General features: G+C 35.9%; 1 protein-coding gene across 19 annotated transcripts in view; it reads left to right on the top strand.

Annotated features, from left to right (window-relative positions):
- Positions 1-18,228, top strand: part of HEATR5A (HEAT repeat containing 5A) — a 99,657-nt gene that overhangs the window by 60,197 nt on the left and 21,232 nt on the right. For 12 of the 19 annotated variants that reach the window (XR_011501537.1, XM_044765440.2, XM_044765439.2 and 9 more), the window contains 8 exons: positions 946-1,135; positions 2,283-2,452; positions 5,154-5,180; positions 7,417-7,555; positions 10,026-10,205; positions 12,259-12,498; positions 14,261-14,442; positions 16,419-16,487. Coding sequence is in view for 18 of the 19 variants with exons in the window: in XM_044765440.2 (XP_044621375.2) it covers positions 946-1,135; positions 2,283-2,452; positions 5,154-5,180; positions 7,417-7,555; positions 10,026-10,205; positions 12,259-12,498; positions 14,261-14,442; positions 16,419-16,487 (1,197 nt within the window). In the remaining variant the exon portion in view is untranslated. The remainder of the gene's footprint in view (positions 1-945; positions 1,136-2,282; positions 2,453-5,153; positions 5,181-7,416; positions 7,556-10,025; positions 10,206-12,258; positions 12,499-14,260; positions 14,443-16,418; positions 16,488-18,228) is intronic. The other 7 variants (XM_070504200.1, XM_070504198.1, XM_070504199.1 and 4 more) reach the window with 3 other exon arrangements.

The raw sequence follows: 18,228 nt of genomic DNA, 5'->3' as shown, positions 1-18,228 counted from the left end.
TGGCCAGTATTGTTTCATTTAAACCAGAGTTGACAAACTTATGCTGTAAAGGGCGAGAGAGTAAATTATTTAGGCTTTAGGTGTCATGCATTCTCTCTCAACTGCTCAGTTCTGCCACTGTAGCAGGAAAGCAGCCATAAATAATATGTAAATGAATGAACACTACTGTGTTTCAGTAAAACTATTTATAAAAACAGGATGCAGGCCAGATTTGGCTCATAAGCATTTTGTTTGTTTGTTTAATATATAAATATATGTATATATTTATCATGTAAATATATTTATTTTCATATATTTATGAAAGTGCACCTGTCATAAGTGTGCATCTATGTGAATAAAGTCTGCAACTGAACACACCATGTAACTAGCACCTAGATCAAGACACAGCACACTCTCCTCGTGTTCTCTTCTAGTCACTACCTGTCCCACAAGGATAACCACTATCCTAATTTGCAACAGCATGTGGTAGTTTTGCCTGCTTTTGTACTTTATATTGGTGGAATCATATGGTATGTGCTCTTTTATGTCTGGCTTTCTTCAACGTTGTGTTCAAGAGATTTGTCTGTTTTATTGCACATAGTTGTAGATTTTGTTGATTCTTTTAAAAACGTGAATTTTCACTCTCTGTATAAGTTAAACAATAAACTAGATTTAGTTCAAGCTGTTAGCTAAAGAACCAAACATTATCTTGGAATTTTTAGTGCTGAGCTCTATCTAAATATACCATTCTAAATTAGATGATTGTCTCTCAGTTGTTTTTTACTGGACATTTAAATTTCATAAACTCCTAAAATTTTCCATTTCTGTATCCAAGTTAGTAATAGCACACAAATACTTTACTTTGCCATTACTTTATATTTTGCTTCAACAGAAGAACAATTCATTGTGTTTTATGTTTCTTAATGCTGCTGTAACCTTACAAATTGTTTTTCTCTGTCTTCACAGACCTGGGCACTACATTCTCTCTCACTGGTAATTGATTCTGCTGGCCCACTCTACTATGTGCATGTGGAACCTACCCTTTCTCTCATTATAATGTTGTTGTTAAATGTGCCTCCTACTCATGCTGAAGTTCACCAAAGTCTTGGACGCTGTTTGAATGCCCTTATTACTACATTGGGTCCAGAGCTACAGGGTATGCATAGCTGCTTTTGTGATGTTTTACGTTAAAAATATGCACATAAAAATTAATTCAGTTCCTCTTACTGACTCAAATACTTGTCAATGAAGTGAAGTTTAATAGAATGTTCTGTTGAAATATATGGGCAGAAGGTTGAGAGTAGTCTTGAGAAGACTTTGACTCCTGGATAATGACATAATCGAACAAAACAGAAACTAGGAAACGTAATCTGAGTTCCATCACGACTTAATTGGGTGACCTTGGGGAAACCTATGTCTCTGGGCTTTGGTTTCCTCTAGCAAATGAGCGAAAAGTTGGGGGCTGGCTCGGTGGCGCAGTGTTTAAGTTCACATGTTCCGCTTCAGCGGCCCTGGGTTCACTGGTTCGGATCCCAGGTGCACACCCTACGCACCACTTGGCAAGGCTTGCTGTGGCAGGCGTCCCACATAAAATAGAGGAAGATGGGCACAGATATTAGCTCGGGGCCAGTCTTCCTCAGCAAAAAGAGGAGGATTGGCAGATGTTAGCTTAGGGCTAATCTTCCTCAAAAAAAAGAGAGGGACAAGTCAAAAAGCTTTTGTGATTAGCACACAGTAGATGTTTAGTATATTTTGTTAAATAAATGCCATTCAGTCTGATTTCTCTTAACTTGAAAAGACAGGAGTACCATATTTAGAAAGATTAGCTATGTCCTAAAAATGTTTCCCTTAACAATTAAAATGACAGACATGAAGTGGAATTGTTTAAAGAACTCTTATCTTTTTTAAGAAATAAATGACTAAATCCCAAAACTCAGATATTCTGATATGTTCAGATGCAAAATATATAATTTTAATATGTGAAAGCAGCTTAACTAATACAAGCAGAGCTAAGTTTATCAGCAATTTCTCATTCTACTTTTCATGAAAATTTGGTATAACCTATAGGTAGTCCTGTGTTCTTCTTTGCCTAATGATTTGTGTTGCTGTAAACCTTTCAGACTAAGAATAACCAACATAATCTAGAAATCTGTCATCTGGATTATCCCTGCTTTTGTAGAAGAAATTTACTTCACAGATCCTTAAGTTTAAAATTGGGGAAAAAGATTTTAAACCCAATGTTATATGTTTAAAGAGTAATGATTTTATAGGCCAATTATTAAAAGCTTTCTGCTTTCATTTAGGTAACAGTACTTCAGTTTCTACCTTAAGGACTTCCTGTCTGTTGGGTTGTGCAGTGATGCAAGATAACCCAGACTGCCTTGTTCAGGCTCAGGCCATCTCTTGCCTTCAGCAGCTCCATATGTTTGCTCCACGACATGTCAATTTGTCTAGCCTGGTCAGCTGCCTCTGTGTGAGTATAAAATTATCAACGAATCCTTAATTTCTTTTATTAGAAGCTTAATATTTATTTTGATTATTCTCTAGATTGTGTAGAATAGCTATTTTCCCTCAGTTCTAGTCTTTTTTGGGAAGTAGAAGGGAAAATTTCGTATATTCAGTCTTAAACCTCTCATATATTGATTCATTTTCTCCCATTAATGTTGAACTTAATATCTGGAATATTTATTCATTAGTCAGTAAACATATTGCATGCTTAAATGTCCCAGGTACTGTGTAAATGCTATAGGATGTGAAAAAATTTATGTGGTAACGTCTTTTTTACTTCTTCTTCCTCTAATCCAAATTATCACATATAAAGTTCTTTCTATCCCAGATGGGCAATTAACATTTTCTTGAATATTCTGGCAGCATCTGCATCCATATCTGGGTTCTAATAATGTGTCTAATGAATATAGAAAGATGAGGGCAATTGACTAAAAGTTATGATGAGGTAGTTTGTAATTGTCAGTGGTTTTAAGATTTACCTTGAGCATCACCAGTTTCTGTCTGGACTTGCCTCAAAAATTGAGTTACAGGGGGCGGCCCAGGGTTCGCTGGTGCGGACATGGCACCGCTTGGTAAGCCATGCTGTGGTAGGCGTCCCACATATAAAGTAGAGGAAGATGAGCACAGTTGTTAGGTCAGGGCCAGGCTTCCTCAGCAAAAAGAGGAGGATTGGCAGCATAACGCTCAGGGCTAATCTTCCTCAAAAAAAAAAAATTGAGGTACATTTGGAATTAAAACTTGACACCATTGCTTTTCAACTTTTTCCACCTCTACAATGTTCACAGCACACTCCCATTAGTAACATGACAGTTGAGAATCTTTACTTTAGACAGACTTTTCATTTTCAAGGCTGAGGCAAAATATGCAGCATTTCAGACCTTAAAAGAACCTCAGACATCATTAAAACCAGTTTTCTCAATGAAAAGATAAACTAAGGACCAAAAAGTCTCGATAATTTGCCCAAGATAACATATCTACATCGTGGTAGTTCTTAGTCTAAAATCCAGTTTCTGAGCTCCTCGTCCAGCCCTCATTTCATTATTTCATACTGTCTTTGTAGTTATGGGTAGCTCTTATCTCAGCTCTGCTGCCTCCTAGCTCTGTGGCCTTAGGGAAGGAAGTCCCATGACCTCCTCCAGCCTCAGCTGCCTTGTTTGTAAAGTACGAGAATTTCTCAAGATGAGCCTGTAGAGGTACATGTCCCGGGCACTTAATAACTACTCAATAAATAGTAGTTAGTTTTATTTTCTTAACATATAGCTAAAACATATATAATGTCAATCTTCATATTGGTTTGGTAGTCATAATTATTTAAGACTCTTAAAAAGAGGATGTGACTAACTTTTCTGATAAAAACTTGGTCCTGTCTGTTAAACACGTTTTAGAGAAAATAGCACTTACTGGAAAAGATTTTACCTTTCCCACTCAAGGAATTTTCCCCAGGAATATCGTTCTTTGTGTTCAAAGAATCATCGCCAAAACCAGTTATTGAAAAATATCTACTCCTTTGCAAGTTGGTCTAACTTTTATTCTCCATTTAAATGTAATGATGCTGCCATTTTTTATTCTTGAATTGTAGTAGAAATTTTTCATTAGTAGCCTTTTAAAATTTCTCCTTTAGCTGGTACATGAATTCATTTATTACGTAAAGTTTATTGAGAAATAAAGACCAAGACTAACTACTATTTCATGATCAGTTAAACTCATTACTCTTTTCTTTTCCCAGACTGAGAAAGGTTACATATAAAGAAAAATAGTGTTAGAGTTTTCTTTTAGGTACATTCATAGCAATTGAGAAAATCAGAAGTAAGAATTACAAATCTTATTCGTATTACTCATAATATTTGTTATAAAATTATTTTTTCTTATACAGAAATCATATTCAAAAATTACTATCACCATAGTGTATTAATTTTGTGTCTTAATATTTTGGTTAGTTAAGCTTTACTAAATTTGGTTTAATTTGTTATATTTTGAAGTAGTCCCTCTAGTAAGGAAATTGCTTTTGCTTTCCTATTTAACAACTTGATGATAGGTTTTCTTTTCCACAGAGAATTTAATTGTTTAGCATGAAGTGTTTTCATATTAATTGAAACGCCCTGGATATTCAGAATACATTTCATCATTAAGAAAGAACCTTCCTGGAAAGGGTTTTCTTCTAACTGCATGCTGTTTAACTTCCATTCTGAACTTGGCCTTAGCTACACTAGCAATTCTGAGTGCTCTCAGTTTTTAGACTTGGCTTCCAAGAGTAAAAAATCTATTATTAACTTGTGATGAGGTAAACCGTTAACTTTGTCCCCTGCTGGACAGCTGTTCATGTGAATGCCATGCAGATCACTCCCCTCACACTCATGTCCACTTGATTGGGTTTTGTTCCTGAAGCTTAACGAGAGATTCCAAAGGGAAGCCTAATTACACAAATGTACATTTTTAAATTATTGTATATACTTCTTGAGTTGACCATTTTCAAGATCTTAGCTCAACTCATATTTTAAGTTGGAAAATGAAGTATTTTTAGTGTATTTTAAAAACTGAAGCTAAGCCAGTTTGAATGATAGCTCTATCAATATTTATATTTTAATGCTTAGCTGACTGTTGTGAAATCATCCTAGTATTTATCTTTTGGTTTTGTCATGACTGGTCTGTCATTTGTTTTTGTGCAGGAGATCTTGTTGGATAATTCTGTGTTGGTAGGTCCCTGACCCTCGATTCCTAACTTTTTTTGAAGTTTGCAGTGCTGTTTCTTTGTGTGGTTTTTTTGGTTGTAGATGTTCTTGTTTTCCTCTGCACCTCTTTGTTTAAGCTGACCGTTAATGCAAAGTCCAGTATGTGTAGCATGTTACATGGTGTTTACTTAATACCAGTGTAAACAGATCCTCCCTAACCTTCTCCAGCTGGTGCACTCACTCCTTGCATTTAATTTTGCATCATTTTGGTTTAATATATTCATTTCAGAAAGGAATTGTAATTACAGTTTAATTTCTGTATTTTGCCTGCTTCGTTTGTTTGCCTTAACCCACTCTGTTCCTCTTCCCAATATAAATGCTGGAGAATGACATGGAGATAGTAAGCGTCCCACTTTGCTTTGTGTGACAACCTTCAATCTTTTTTCTACCCAACAAGTAAAGAGTACTTTTAAGCATGCTTTTTCTAAAATATTGTTTGACCAGCCTGAATAAATGCTGCACCTGCCTTGTGTTATATGCTTGTAAAACTCCAAAATAACTCATAGATCCATTAACTTTTCTTTAAAATTGTCTCGTAGAGTGCTTTTTTGTCATTGTTAAATACAGCCGTAATCTTGGGCATGAATGAACTTAATCTTTTTACATTTTAACTTCTCTATTATCCTATGTACTAGTCTTTAACAACAGAGTTCTTAAACAAGACTGGAATGGTGTTACCTTAAGACTTTTTGAATGGCATTCCTCTCTTTCCTCTTTTGGGTTGATGATGTGGCTTGAGGGTATAATCGAACAGTTTTATAAAGCCGTTCCCATCCATATGTTTCACTGATGATATATTCACAAACATTTTCTGTCTCTTGGCTTCTAATAATGTTTAGGATTTAGCTCTCTTAGCCTGTGTTTCTTCTTATGTATCAAAAAACAGTTGCCACCACCTACTCTTTTTCTCAGAATTTAGCCTCTGCTCCTTTCAACAAACTCTCCTGCCTCGGTCCTCTTGTTCCACATGCACCAGATCTAAAGATCACTGTAAGAACTATGCCATTATTTCTCAAATGTGGTTGGGAAATCACGTCATAGCACCATGTATTCATTGTCATAAACCACACCACCAAACTGGTCTTTACATTCATAGATAGAACAGAATCAATTTCAAAAACTCGAGACTTTATTCTACTTATGAAATCACTGAGTAAGAGTTTGTATCCAGAAACCTGTGACTTGTTTTAATTGCTCATTGAAGGCATTATCACCAATCGTGTCATTTACTCTCGGTAGACACAACATACTGAGATTTGCATTGTTTAAATACTTCTAAGTAAAGCAAATATGTATGGAGACCTTCATTCTGAGCAGGAATATTCTATATCACTAAGATACGTGTCTATATATGTGTACATCCATATATAAGTAGATACATGTAAAATTTGTCATCTATAATTTTTTCTCTGGAGATCATTTTTGGTGAATGTGTTTTCTGAGTAGAACTCCTTCTGCCTTTATTTGAAAATGCATTTGCTTACCCTGTATGGCATCTGAATAAAATACTATTGATAGAGACTGTGTTAATAATAACTAACATTTATTGAGCACTTACTTTGCCAGTTACTGTGCTAAGCACTTTTGCGTGTTTCTTTGTGTTAACTTCACAGCGGTCCTGTGAGATGGGCATAGTGTTACCTCCATTTTACAAATGAGACAACTAAGGCACAGAGAGGTTAAATAACTTGCCCAGCGTCACACAGCTAGTAAGTGGTGGATCTAGGACTCAAACTGAGACAGTTTGACTCCAGAGCCTCCATTTTAATCAGTATGCTATATTGCTTATATGGATTTGTATAAATTTCTACTTAGAGAATGGTAAAACATTACACTATAGTTGCATGAGCACAGGTGTATAAGCTGCAAATAAATTCTTTCTCAATTGTATTTCTTTTCTCTCTCAAAACTATTTTTACTCATATAAATTTTGTGTCTTCTAACACTGTCAAGAGGCTTTTGCTTGGATTTGTTTATGAATTTGCATAGTCATGTACATATATTACTCCTAAGCTACTTCTAAATTATATAATAAAAAATATGTACTAGAATAGTTTGAGGAAGTTTCTGTTTTTAATAAATTGTGTCCAGCCCAGTAATGGACTGGACAGAATCAGGAGGGGTCCAGTGAATATCTGTTAGACTTATTGAATGCCGCAAAGAATTTCAGCTCTTTCATTCCCCAAATGCTATTTTTCAGGTGAATCTTTGTAGTCCCTATTTGTTACTGAGAAGAGCCGTACTGGCTTGTTTACGTCAGCTTGTGCAGAGAGAAGCAGCTGAGGTTTCAGAACATGCTGTTATGCTTGCTAAGGACAGCAGAGAAGAGTTGACTCCAGGTAATGATTGTTTTAACTTTTTTTTAACTTTATTTATATATTTTTCTGCTTTTTCTCCCCAAATCCCCCCCAGTACATAGTTGCATATTTTTTAGTTGTGAGTCCTTCTAGTTGTGGCATGTGGGACACTGCCTCAACATGGCCTGATGAGGGGTGCCATGTCCGCACCCAGGATCCAAACCAGCAAAACCCTGGGCCACCGAAGTGGAGTACACAAACTTAACCACTTGGCCACAGGGCTGGCCCCGATTGTTTTAATCTTCAATCTTCCGTATAAACATGAGTTTTGAAAACAAAATTTAGAAGTTAATATATAAAATGTCTTAAACCAGCTACAAGAGACAATTGCTAACAATTATTACCATTTCAACCAATTTTACTGGTTTAGAGCAATGGTTCTCAAACTAAGGCTCCCAAATCAGTAACATCCACCTCACCTGGGGACTTGTTAGAAATGCAAATTACTGGGCCCCATCCCAAATCTGCTAAACCAACACTCTGGGAGTAGAGCCCAGCAATCTGTTATCTGTGTTTTTACAATCCCTGCGTTAATGTATACTGAAGTTTGAGAGCCGTTGGTGTAGAGCATGTTTTTTTACAACAATCAGTTGAAATTAGATTTAGCCCTTAAGTAATCTCATATGTCCCTTTCTTCCCCCAAATCTCATTTAATAAAATTTGTCATAGATGTGTCTGCTTCAAGGTAAAGGGTTTGTATGTTTCTTCTCTACATTTTAGAGCTGAATTAAAGGATTTCTTAGCCAGTAAGGTTTAAGTATTTATCCCTTCATTTTAAAATTATGTCAGTAACCCAAACATGCATATAAATTCGAACAGCCTACAAAAATAGTAATGATAATATCTTACACTTTTATGTATATAGTTTCTAAAGTGCTGTCAGACTTTTAGGTCTCAGACTTCACAAAGCTTTCCAATATCTAAAGCTCTCAGATCCATAATTGTTTTACTGTCGTACTGTGCCCTTTAAATTGCAGTTTTCTTATTATATGAAAACTTTTGCTCTGGCTTGAGTTAATCAGCATTGCTGAACTGGTGTGGAAGTCACCAAACAGATTGCAGAACTCATTTGAAAATTATTCTGTGATTACTTACCTTAACCACGTGAGGGAGTCCCCCCAGAGTGATCTTCAGTGTCTATTCATCACTGAGATTACCTATATCTGTTGCTTTAGGCTTTGATTGTGTAAACATGATGGTACATGTTCCTAGAATTATTCCATTAACCATGTGCGTAAAATTATAGTAAAGAAGTTGTTATGTAAATCCTTTTTTTTAATTTTATAAGTTTTCAAACCCATGGAAAAGTTGAAAGAATTATGCAGTTAACACATACATAGATTGACCTATCTGTATGACATTCATTTTCTCTCTCTCTGTCTTTCCATACATACACACGCAGAAACCTTTTGCCAAACCATCTGAAAGCGGGCTGTAGACATCATGACAGTTCACCCCTAAAAACTTCCATTTGCATTTTCCAAGGACATTCTCCTGTGTGACCACACATCATTTCCACACCTCATAAAATTAATATTGGTTTAGTAGCATGTGCGATCCTCACACAAATTTACCCAGTTATCCAAAAAATGTCGTTTATGACTCCTTCCTACCCTCCTCATGCGCACCCAGATTTAGCATCCAGTCCTGACTCACACATTGCATGGACTGTTCTGTCTCTTTAGACCCCTAATTGGAAATAGTTCCACCACCTCCTTCTGATCTTTAAAAGGTAATTTCTCTTTTAAAATAGTCTAATAGTAGCATAATCTTTAGACTCTAAATGCTTTCATAAATGCTAGATAAGTTAAATCATTAAGAGAAAATTTATTTGTCCTTTTGGTGTTTCCAGAATTAGAGGAAACAGATGCCAGATCCAGGCTTATATTTCTCTTTTGGGATGCTTTATTACTTTGCAGTGAGAATTCGTATTAATTCAACAGTATTCTTTAATTCCACAGTAGCTTAGTTGTAGTAATTAAGCAGTGTTCTCCATAAAATAGTTGTTTTCTGTCTGTTTTACTCTCATATTAATAAAATTAAAGCCTTTATGCCAGAATAGAGAAAGCTTAATATGGTTATTTGAAATTAACTTGAGAGAGAAAATTAAATAATCATACCAAGAAACATTATATAAAATTTGTATTATTGAATGTTAAATGGGTTAAAATGTTTACCTAATTTAAGGAAAACATATTAATATCTCTTAATAAAGACTTATCTTTTAATGACATTGCATAAAAAATAATTGTCCAGTGTCATGAATAAGACCAATCTAACTATGAACTAAAATAGACCTCAGTAGTTTAAGACACAGTATTTGGACTAGTTCTTTAAAATATATTTGCACATAATTTTATTTTATAATTTTAATAACTACTGAATGTGTGTGCTTCTCATATGGCAGTTTTGTTTTCTGTATTACTTAGATCATGGATTTTCTTCTTGTCAGATGCTAACATCAGAGAAGTGGGCCTTGAAGGGGCATTATTGGCCTTACTGGACAAAGAGACAGATCAGAGATTATGCCGTGATATCAAAGAAACTTTAAATCATATGGTCACATCTATGGCAGTGGATAAACTCTCCTTTTGGTTAAAGCTTTGTAAAGATGTACTTGCTGCATCAGCTGGTGAGTAGTAGTGATTACCAATTGAAATAATAAAATTGAAAGTAAAAATGTATAAAATTATTTGTTAGTGGCAATTCATTAATCTTGTCTGAATATTTGCATTATAATTGCGTGTTACTTTCTTCGAATGAAGATTCTAGTGTGTTAAGTGCAACACTTAATCCATTTTCTATTGTCTTACGTGACTTTCCTGTGTAAAAAGTAGAATCATTATTTATGCTATAAAATAGATGACTAACTTATAGTAGCCCCATTATTTGTTTTTATACCTATAATAAATATTTGAAGGATTGCCTCAAATCACCCTAATAGAAAACTCAGCAAAAGTTATTACATTATGAACAAGCCGGTTTCTCCACACTCAATAATGTTAATTTCAAACAGGGTTAAAAGTAGTGTTATTGCCCTAATGTCTTTGCTAGTACAAGATAATTGTTAGTGAGAAAGTATATCAGAGTCTTAAAAATTTATATCCTTGGAGAAAGAAAATAAATGACCCGAAGGAAGAAGATAGAAACCAATTCTATTCCAAGTACTTAGGTATTTTATCTTATTTAATCCTTTATCTAATGAGTAGGCAATAATATTCCGTTTTACTTTAGAGAAAACAGGACTCGGAAAGGTTAAATCATTTGCCTAAAGACACACACAGATGGATTCAAACCTTGACTTGCGTGACTTTAAAATCCAGCTTCCCACTATGTTTGAATAACTCAACTCAGTTAGTCAAGCCTTATAATTTAATGTAGCTCTGATCTCTGAATTATGTGAAAGGAAGAAAGATACCATTAAATTCCTGGGTTTTTTTTTTTTTTTTTTTACATTTTCCACTGTCTACCTTGATTTTTGTTGGTCCTCTTCTCTTCTCATGATTTATACTTGCTCTTTCAACCATTATGGTACAGGTTTCCCTTTTTGTGTTTTTTTTTTTCTTTTTTGCTGAGGAAGAATTTGCCTTGAACTAACGTCTGTGGCCATTGTTGCCAGTCTTCTTCTACTTTCTACATGGGTCACCTCCACAGCATGGCTGCCAACAAGTGGTGTAGGTCTGCAGCTGGGAGCCAAACCTGGGCCGCCAAGCCAAAGCAGAACATGCCAAACTTGACCTCTAGGCCATGGGGTTCTGATGTTTTCCTTCTTTGGTGCTCTCTTCTACTTAAGAACTACTACTGTTTAAGAACTTAAAATGACTTCTGCTTTAAAAGAAAATGTATGTTTGCTTAGACAGATTGATTACACTTTCTTATATCTTCTCTATCTTTTTTTAATTTTACATTCATGCTCCCTGAGCTTACTGGCTCAGTTTATTTCACCATTTTTTTCTTTATCCTTTGTAGTTTGGTTCTCTCTCTTTGTATTAGGAAAACACATTTCTGTCTCTGTTGTCTTCTTGGTTGTAAGACAGATTTTGCCATTACTTTGTGATGTCTTCACTGTTTATGATAACACTCAAAAAATGTGGACGTATGAGATAGTTTAAGAGGAACAGGTTGGTTTGTTTCATAGCACTAGTTCTATTTTAAGTCAAGTTAAACATAGTTAATAAGTTAGCAGTTAATATAAAGAAGAAGTAATTCACCACTCAGTGGCTCCAACCATCAGGACGTCAGACTGTGACATTAATAGGTCTATCATAAGAAAAATATTTTTAGTGGGTTCAGGAACCTTCTTAAATCCATTCAAGTCCCCAGTGTTTAAAACAACACCCCTAATGCAATCCACCACACTCATTACTAGAGAATTTTGAGCTTCCTTAAGTATGTCCATCTACATACATACAGGGGATTGATAAATATCGTAGTATCTAGTATCGTGTTCAGGTTTTCACTTTGAATATAATTTGACAACTTTATCACTTTTACCTGTAACAGCTCTCAAAGCATTTCTTCAGATACCAGTGTTATCTGCAGTTTTTAGACATGATTATTTTATGTTGCTAAAAGGTGTATGATTGATTAACAGTAATTTTAGTCTGAATTGGAAGTCATTTGTGTTTCTTTATAAATACATCTTCTAATTGTTTGTAATTACATGTATTCTCCCTTGATAAAAGATTTTACGGCTGTAACTTGTGTGGATGCAATGCAAGAAGAGGAAGGAGATAAAGGGGATGATGCCTCAGTTCTGACCATGAGAAATGACGACAGATCCCGTCCTTTCACCAATCCCCGATGGGCTACTAGAGTCTTTGCTGCTGAATGTGTCTCTAGGATAATTAACCAGTGTGGGAATGCACACAGCGCACATTTTGACCTTGCTTTAGCACAAGAAATGAGAAAAAGGGATTCAAGAAGTAAGTGGCACACTAATGAAAAGACCAAATGATATACGTAGAAATGCTGTCTGCTTGTGTTTTTAATATTGCTTTAAAAAGTAAAACTAGAAGGTAGTTTTTATTCTTCCAAATCAGTTATGAAACTTGACTACAATATATAAGCTGTAAATTTAGTATATTTTTAATGTTTCAATGCATTGTTAATGATAAAGCTTCTTAAATTAGCATTCACTTTTGTTTAATGAACATATCCGTGAGTTAAGTTTATAGAGAATAATCATGTTCTTGGAAAGTAGTATATGCAGTATTAGCTAGTTCCCAAACTTTGTTTTCTGGTTTGTAACTTAAAGCAATTTTGTTTATAGATAATTTTGGTTTCTTGGATGTTACCTGGAAAACATTTGAGCTTATCTCAGTGTAAAATAAACCTGGATGTAAGACCATTTTGACCTTTTATCATTGTTTTGTCATTTTTACTTAGATAGCTGTATGTACTATGATTTGATGTCTAATTTTTAAAATTCATTTAAGCACATATTTTCAGACACAATGCACATATCTAAATGCCTTGGAAATATTCTTTATCAGGTAAAGGAATTATAAACCAAAATGTTGCTGTTGCCAGTGGGAGAGTATGAATTTTAAGTATCTCTCTCTGTTTTAATGATTTTTTAAGCGGGCATTTATTGAGTCTCTTATTTGTGAGGAGAGCACTGTGCTAGATAATGATGAGTATAAAATGAGTATATCATAGATGCTTACTGATTCCTATGCTCTCAATTAAAATTGTAATTGATGCTTGCTAAGATGAGTTGGCTTCTTCAGTGTGACCTATAACAAATCTTTTAGTTAGTCTCAAACATATTTTAGGCAAAGGTTAGTTGTACCCCTGAACATTGTATTTTTGGAACATTGTTAAATGATTATCTTATGTCTCTCTCTAGTAGAATTATTTATACCAAAGAGTGTGTTGTAGGAATAAAAGAAATTCTCATTTATAATTTTATAGCTACAAATGTTTTATATATTCCTATCGTTTGTATGTGTGGCAAGACATGCAAAAATAAGATAATCCAGTCCATATAAATAAAGAACCACATAAAACATTTTTTTAAAAAGGAACATTAGGGGCCGGCCCAGTGGTGCAGCGGTTAATTTCGCACATTCTGCTTCTTAGCGGCCCAGGGTTCGCCGGGTCGGATCCCTGGTGCGGACAAGGCACTGCTTGGCAAAAAGCCATGCTGTGGTAGGCGTTCCACGTATAAGGTAGAGGAAGATGGGCACAGATGTTAGCGCAGGGCCAGTCTTCCTCAGCGAAAAGAGGAGGATTGGCAATAGTTAGTTCAGGGCTAATCTTCCTCCAAAAAAAGGAACATTAAATCTTTTAGCTTCAATTTGACATAAAGAGAATAATAAATTACTGCCCAATTCATCAAAACCCAGTCTCTTAAGTACCGTCTAATGTACTTTTATCAGAAAGTGAACAAAGGTTTTATTGAAGGTATTATTAGCACTCTTTTAAAGGATGCTAATTCTGCCTTTGGTTTTTGAATAGCTGTGTTATTATTTGCTTTGGGATGGTTTTTGTGTGAGTATTTGCAGTGGTACAGTAGATCCAGCTTTAAAGTGTGTATTTAACAAACTAAAAGAAAATAGTAAATCAAATCAGAGGTACTTAAAAGAAAGTCTTGGTTATGAAATTAAAAGGAGAAATTATCACTGAACATAAATCTTAGTTCTGGCATATTCTCTTTTTGATAAGATTGTTTTAATCTCGTAGATGACTTTTTGGTGCTACATCTTGCCGACTTAATTCGCATGGCTTTTATGGCTGCCACAGATCACAGTGACCAGCTCCGTCTTTCTGGCCTTGAAACACTGTTAGTTGTTATTCGGCGATTTGCAACTATTCCAGAACCAGAGTTTCCAGGTCACGTGATTCTGGAACAGTATCAAGCCAATGTAAGCACTTTCCTTTAGAGAATTTTATTATTAAACACCCAGATAAAAAGTCTATGAAACTAATTGGCATATCACCTCTTAATACATAAGTGAGCATATATCTGCTAATATGTCACCACTATAGTCAGTATATAGAAGATGCCTATGTTTAAAGAAGAAATCTTCAAGTAAAGCAAAATGGTACATAAAAGAGGTCTTTTATAACATTAAAAGTTAATTTTCATAATTAAAACCTTCTTGCTAATTCAGGGGAATAAAGGACTTTGGTAAGTCAATTCTTTACAACATATCTGAATAAGCTTAAGATAACACAAAGTCATTACTAAATATTCCACTAGGCTACATGCGTGTTTTTCTTCAGATCATTACTCCTAGAATAGATGTAACCTCCTTTGTTTTCTTTTTTTTTTTTTCTGCTGGACTTAGTAAAGAATTCAGGTTTCTGTTAGTGGGTCTGTAATCTTTTTAACTGATGTTTGGTGCATTGAGCAATCTAGGAAGAACGAGGAAGATAGCAGTCATCTCGTTACGTCACGCACATCACATGTAATCCTCCAGGATTACCTCTCAGTTTGATTCATAGGCAGCTTCTAATGGCTAGCAGTTAGGGAGACCAGAGCAGTTCACCACTTAGCAGTCTCCACCACGCCTTCCTAGCAGGTAATGCCAATATACGCTTAGAGCAAAAGGAAGGTATTAGAGTTACTTATATGGAACTATCATACTAGAATAAAATATTGTAATTCTGTTTAATTAAGGGGAGCTGTGTTATATTTTTAGCCCTCTTAAAATTGCAAATGATTGAAATAGAATTACAGCTCACTTAAGCAGAAAAGGAAGATTGTTTTCAGGAATCTTAGTTGGCTCTACGTTCTTCTACACTGGCTTTATTCTCAGGTTTGCTCTCTCCAAGTGGAAGCAAGATGGCTTGCTTGGCACCCAGAGGCTTATAAAGAGACAGTGCCTCTTTACCAGTACTCCCAGCAAAAGTCTTAAGGAGCACTTTCATTGTCCCGGCGTGTGTCCCTGGAACCAGGTGGTGCTGTGAGCTCCATAGCAAAATATGGGCTAAGCATTGGGGAGAGAGAAGATTCTCTAAAGGGGAATTGGGATGCTGTTATCCAAAAAACAGGGGAAGATATACGGGGCAGGCAAAAACAACAGATGTCCGGGAGCCGGCCTGGTGGCTCAGCACTTAAGTTTACACCTTCCACTTCTCAGAGGCCTGAGGTTCTCCGGTTCGGATCCCCGGTTCGGACATGGCGCCACTTGGCAAAAGCCATGCTGTGTTAGGCGTCCCACTTATAAAGTAGAGGAAGATGGGCATGGATGTTAGCTCAGGGCCAGTCTTCCCCAGCAAAAAGAGGAGGATTGGGGGGCTGGCCCCGTGGCCGAGTGGTTAAGTTCGCGCGCTCTGCTGCAGGCGGCCCAGTGTTTCGTCGGTTCGAATCCTGGGCACGGACATGGCACTGCTCGTCTAGACCACGCTGAGGCAGCGTCCCACATGCCACAACTAGAGGAACCCACAACGAAGAATACACAACTATGTACGGGGGGGCTTTGGGGAGAAAAAGGAAAAAATAAAATCTTTAAAAAAAAAAAAGAGGAGGATTGGCAGTAGTTAGCTTCTTCAAAAAAAAAAAAAAAAATGTCCAGAATAGCTATCATAAATAAATAAGTTTAAAATAATATTAAAAGGGGCCAGCCCGTGGCCTAGTGGTTAACTTCACATGCTCCACTTCAGCGTCTCCAGCTTTTACCAGTTCGGATGCTGGGTGTGGGTGTGGCACCACTCATCAGGCCATGCTGTGGTGGCATCCCACGTGCCACAACTAGAAGGACCCACAACTAAAATATACAGCTATGTACTGGAGGATTTGGGGAGAAAAAGCAAAAAACAAAATAATATTAAAAAGAGAGTTTGCTTGTGCTGTCTTACTTATTGATGCTTGATGTGTCGTATACTCTCCTGCCAGGTAGGAGCAGCACTTAGACCAGCCTTTACTTCAGAGACGCCACCTGATGTCACTGCCAAAGCATGTCAGGTAAATGGTTAAAAAGACAAAGCTTAAGAAGTGAAACCCTTTCTTAGGAAGCAGTTCTCCAGTTAGTATTTGATTCCAAGATTCTACATTATAGTTGTCTAATCATTAATCTCGGCTGTTCCTTTTCCTTTACTTTTTAAATTCGGACAACTTCCTCTTCCTTTCGTATATATAGCTACACAGTAATCTAATATATGGATATATCATGATTTATTTAACCAGTGATGGATATATGGGTTTTCTTCATCTTTTGCTATTATAAACAGTACTGCAGTGAGTGACCTTCTACGTAGATCACTTCACTGGATGCAAGCATATATGTGAGATAAATTCTCCAAGATTGAATTGCTAGGTTAAAGAGTATATTTTAGGGGTTTACTCATTTAAAGTCCTACCAGCAATGTATACAACTACCCATTGTCCCACATTCGCAGCAACATTGTGAGTTGTCAAATTTTTTGATTTTCTTTATGGTGAAAGGGTAGAGCATATTTTATTTAGTATTTGTTAGCTTGATTTATAACTTTAAAATAGTACACATTTTATCTAACAGTCTGTTTGTTTGACTTATGACTTAAAATATTAAGACATAAGATATGGGGGTCTGTTTGTATTCTTACCCCAGGATCCAGAAATGTTAGGGGCTCCCCTTCCCTATACTTCTGTTTCTACTAGTCAAATTTTACCCATCTTAGTTTTGGTTTTGTTTTTTTCATGAGGTCACATTGATTTATAACATTCTGTAAATTTCAGGTGTACTTATCGTTATATTTCAGTTTCTATATAGACTGCATCGTGTTCACCCTGAAAGTCTAGTTGCCATCTCTCACTGTACATATGTGCCCCTTTACCCCTTTTGCCCTCCGCCTGGCCCCTTCCCCTCTGGTGACCACCAGTCTGTTCTTTGTATCTGTGTTCAGACTTTTAAAGATTTTATTTTTTTCCTTTTTCTCCCCAAAGCCCCCTGGTACATAGTTGTATATTCTTACTTGTGGGTCCTTCTAGTTGTGGCATGTGGGATGCTGCCTCAGCGTGGCTCGATGAGCGGTGCCATGTCTGCGCTCAGGATTCAAACTGACGAAACACTGGGCCGCCTGCAGCAGAGTGTGCAAACTTAACCACTCGGCCACAGGGCCAGCCCCTGTGTTCAGACTTTTAGATTTTTGTCTGTGATAAAGTAAAAAGGATATCTCAGGATAGTTTAGATTTGTATTTCAAGTGAGATTGAATATTTTTCATATATTTAAGAGCCCTATAATAGACAATTTTAAACAGTTGCTTTTCCAGGGGTGGTTATCAAATCTTGATATTGATATCCAGCCCTAAATGACCTGAAATAATTAAAAGCAGAACTGACTTGAATCAAATTAATTATAAACATAATGGAATAAACTAATTTTTGTCAGTTCTTTCAACTTTCTTTTATTCAGTTGTCTTTAGGAAATGTTTGAGTATCTTCAGTATTCAGAGAACCGTATTAAATTTTGTGTCAGGTCTCTAATTTATCATCACTTTATTATATGTGTTCGTGCTGTAAGCCACTTGAAATCTTTTGTAAAATGAGACAGGAACAGAATAAATAGATGGAAGAATAAAAATAAGTTTTCTTTAGAAAAGGAAATACTGTGACTCCAGGGAAAACTGTACACAGCCCTTGGTAATTGAGTAAACTTTTTGCATTGGAGACTTATTAATGATGGGGGTTTTTTATTTTTTATTTTTTAATATCTTGCCTTCAAAA

Source organism: Equus asinus, chromosome 2 (assembly GCF_041296235.1).
Source record: "Equus asinus isolate D_3611 breed Donkey chromosome 2, EquAss-T2T_v2, whole genome shotgun sequence".
In the NCBI taxonomy this organism is placed as follows: Eukaryota; Metazoa; Chordata; class Mammalia; order Perissodactyla; family Equidae; genus Equus; species Equus asinus.
Note: the sequence above shows the minus strand (reverse complement) of the source record. Positions and strands in the feature narration are given on the sequence as shown.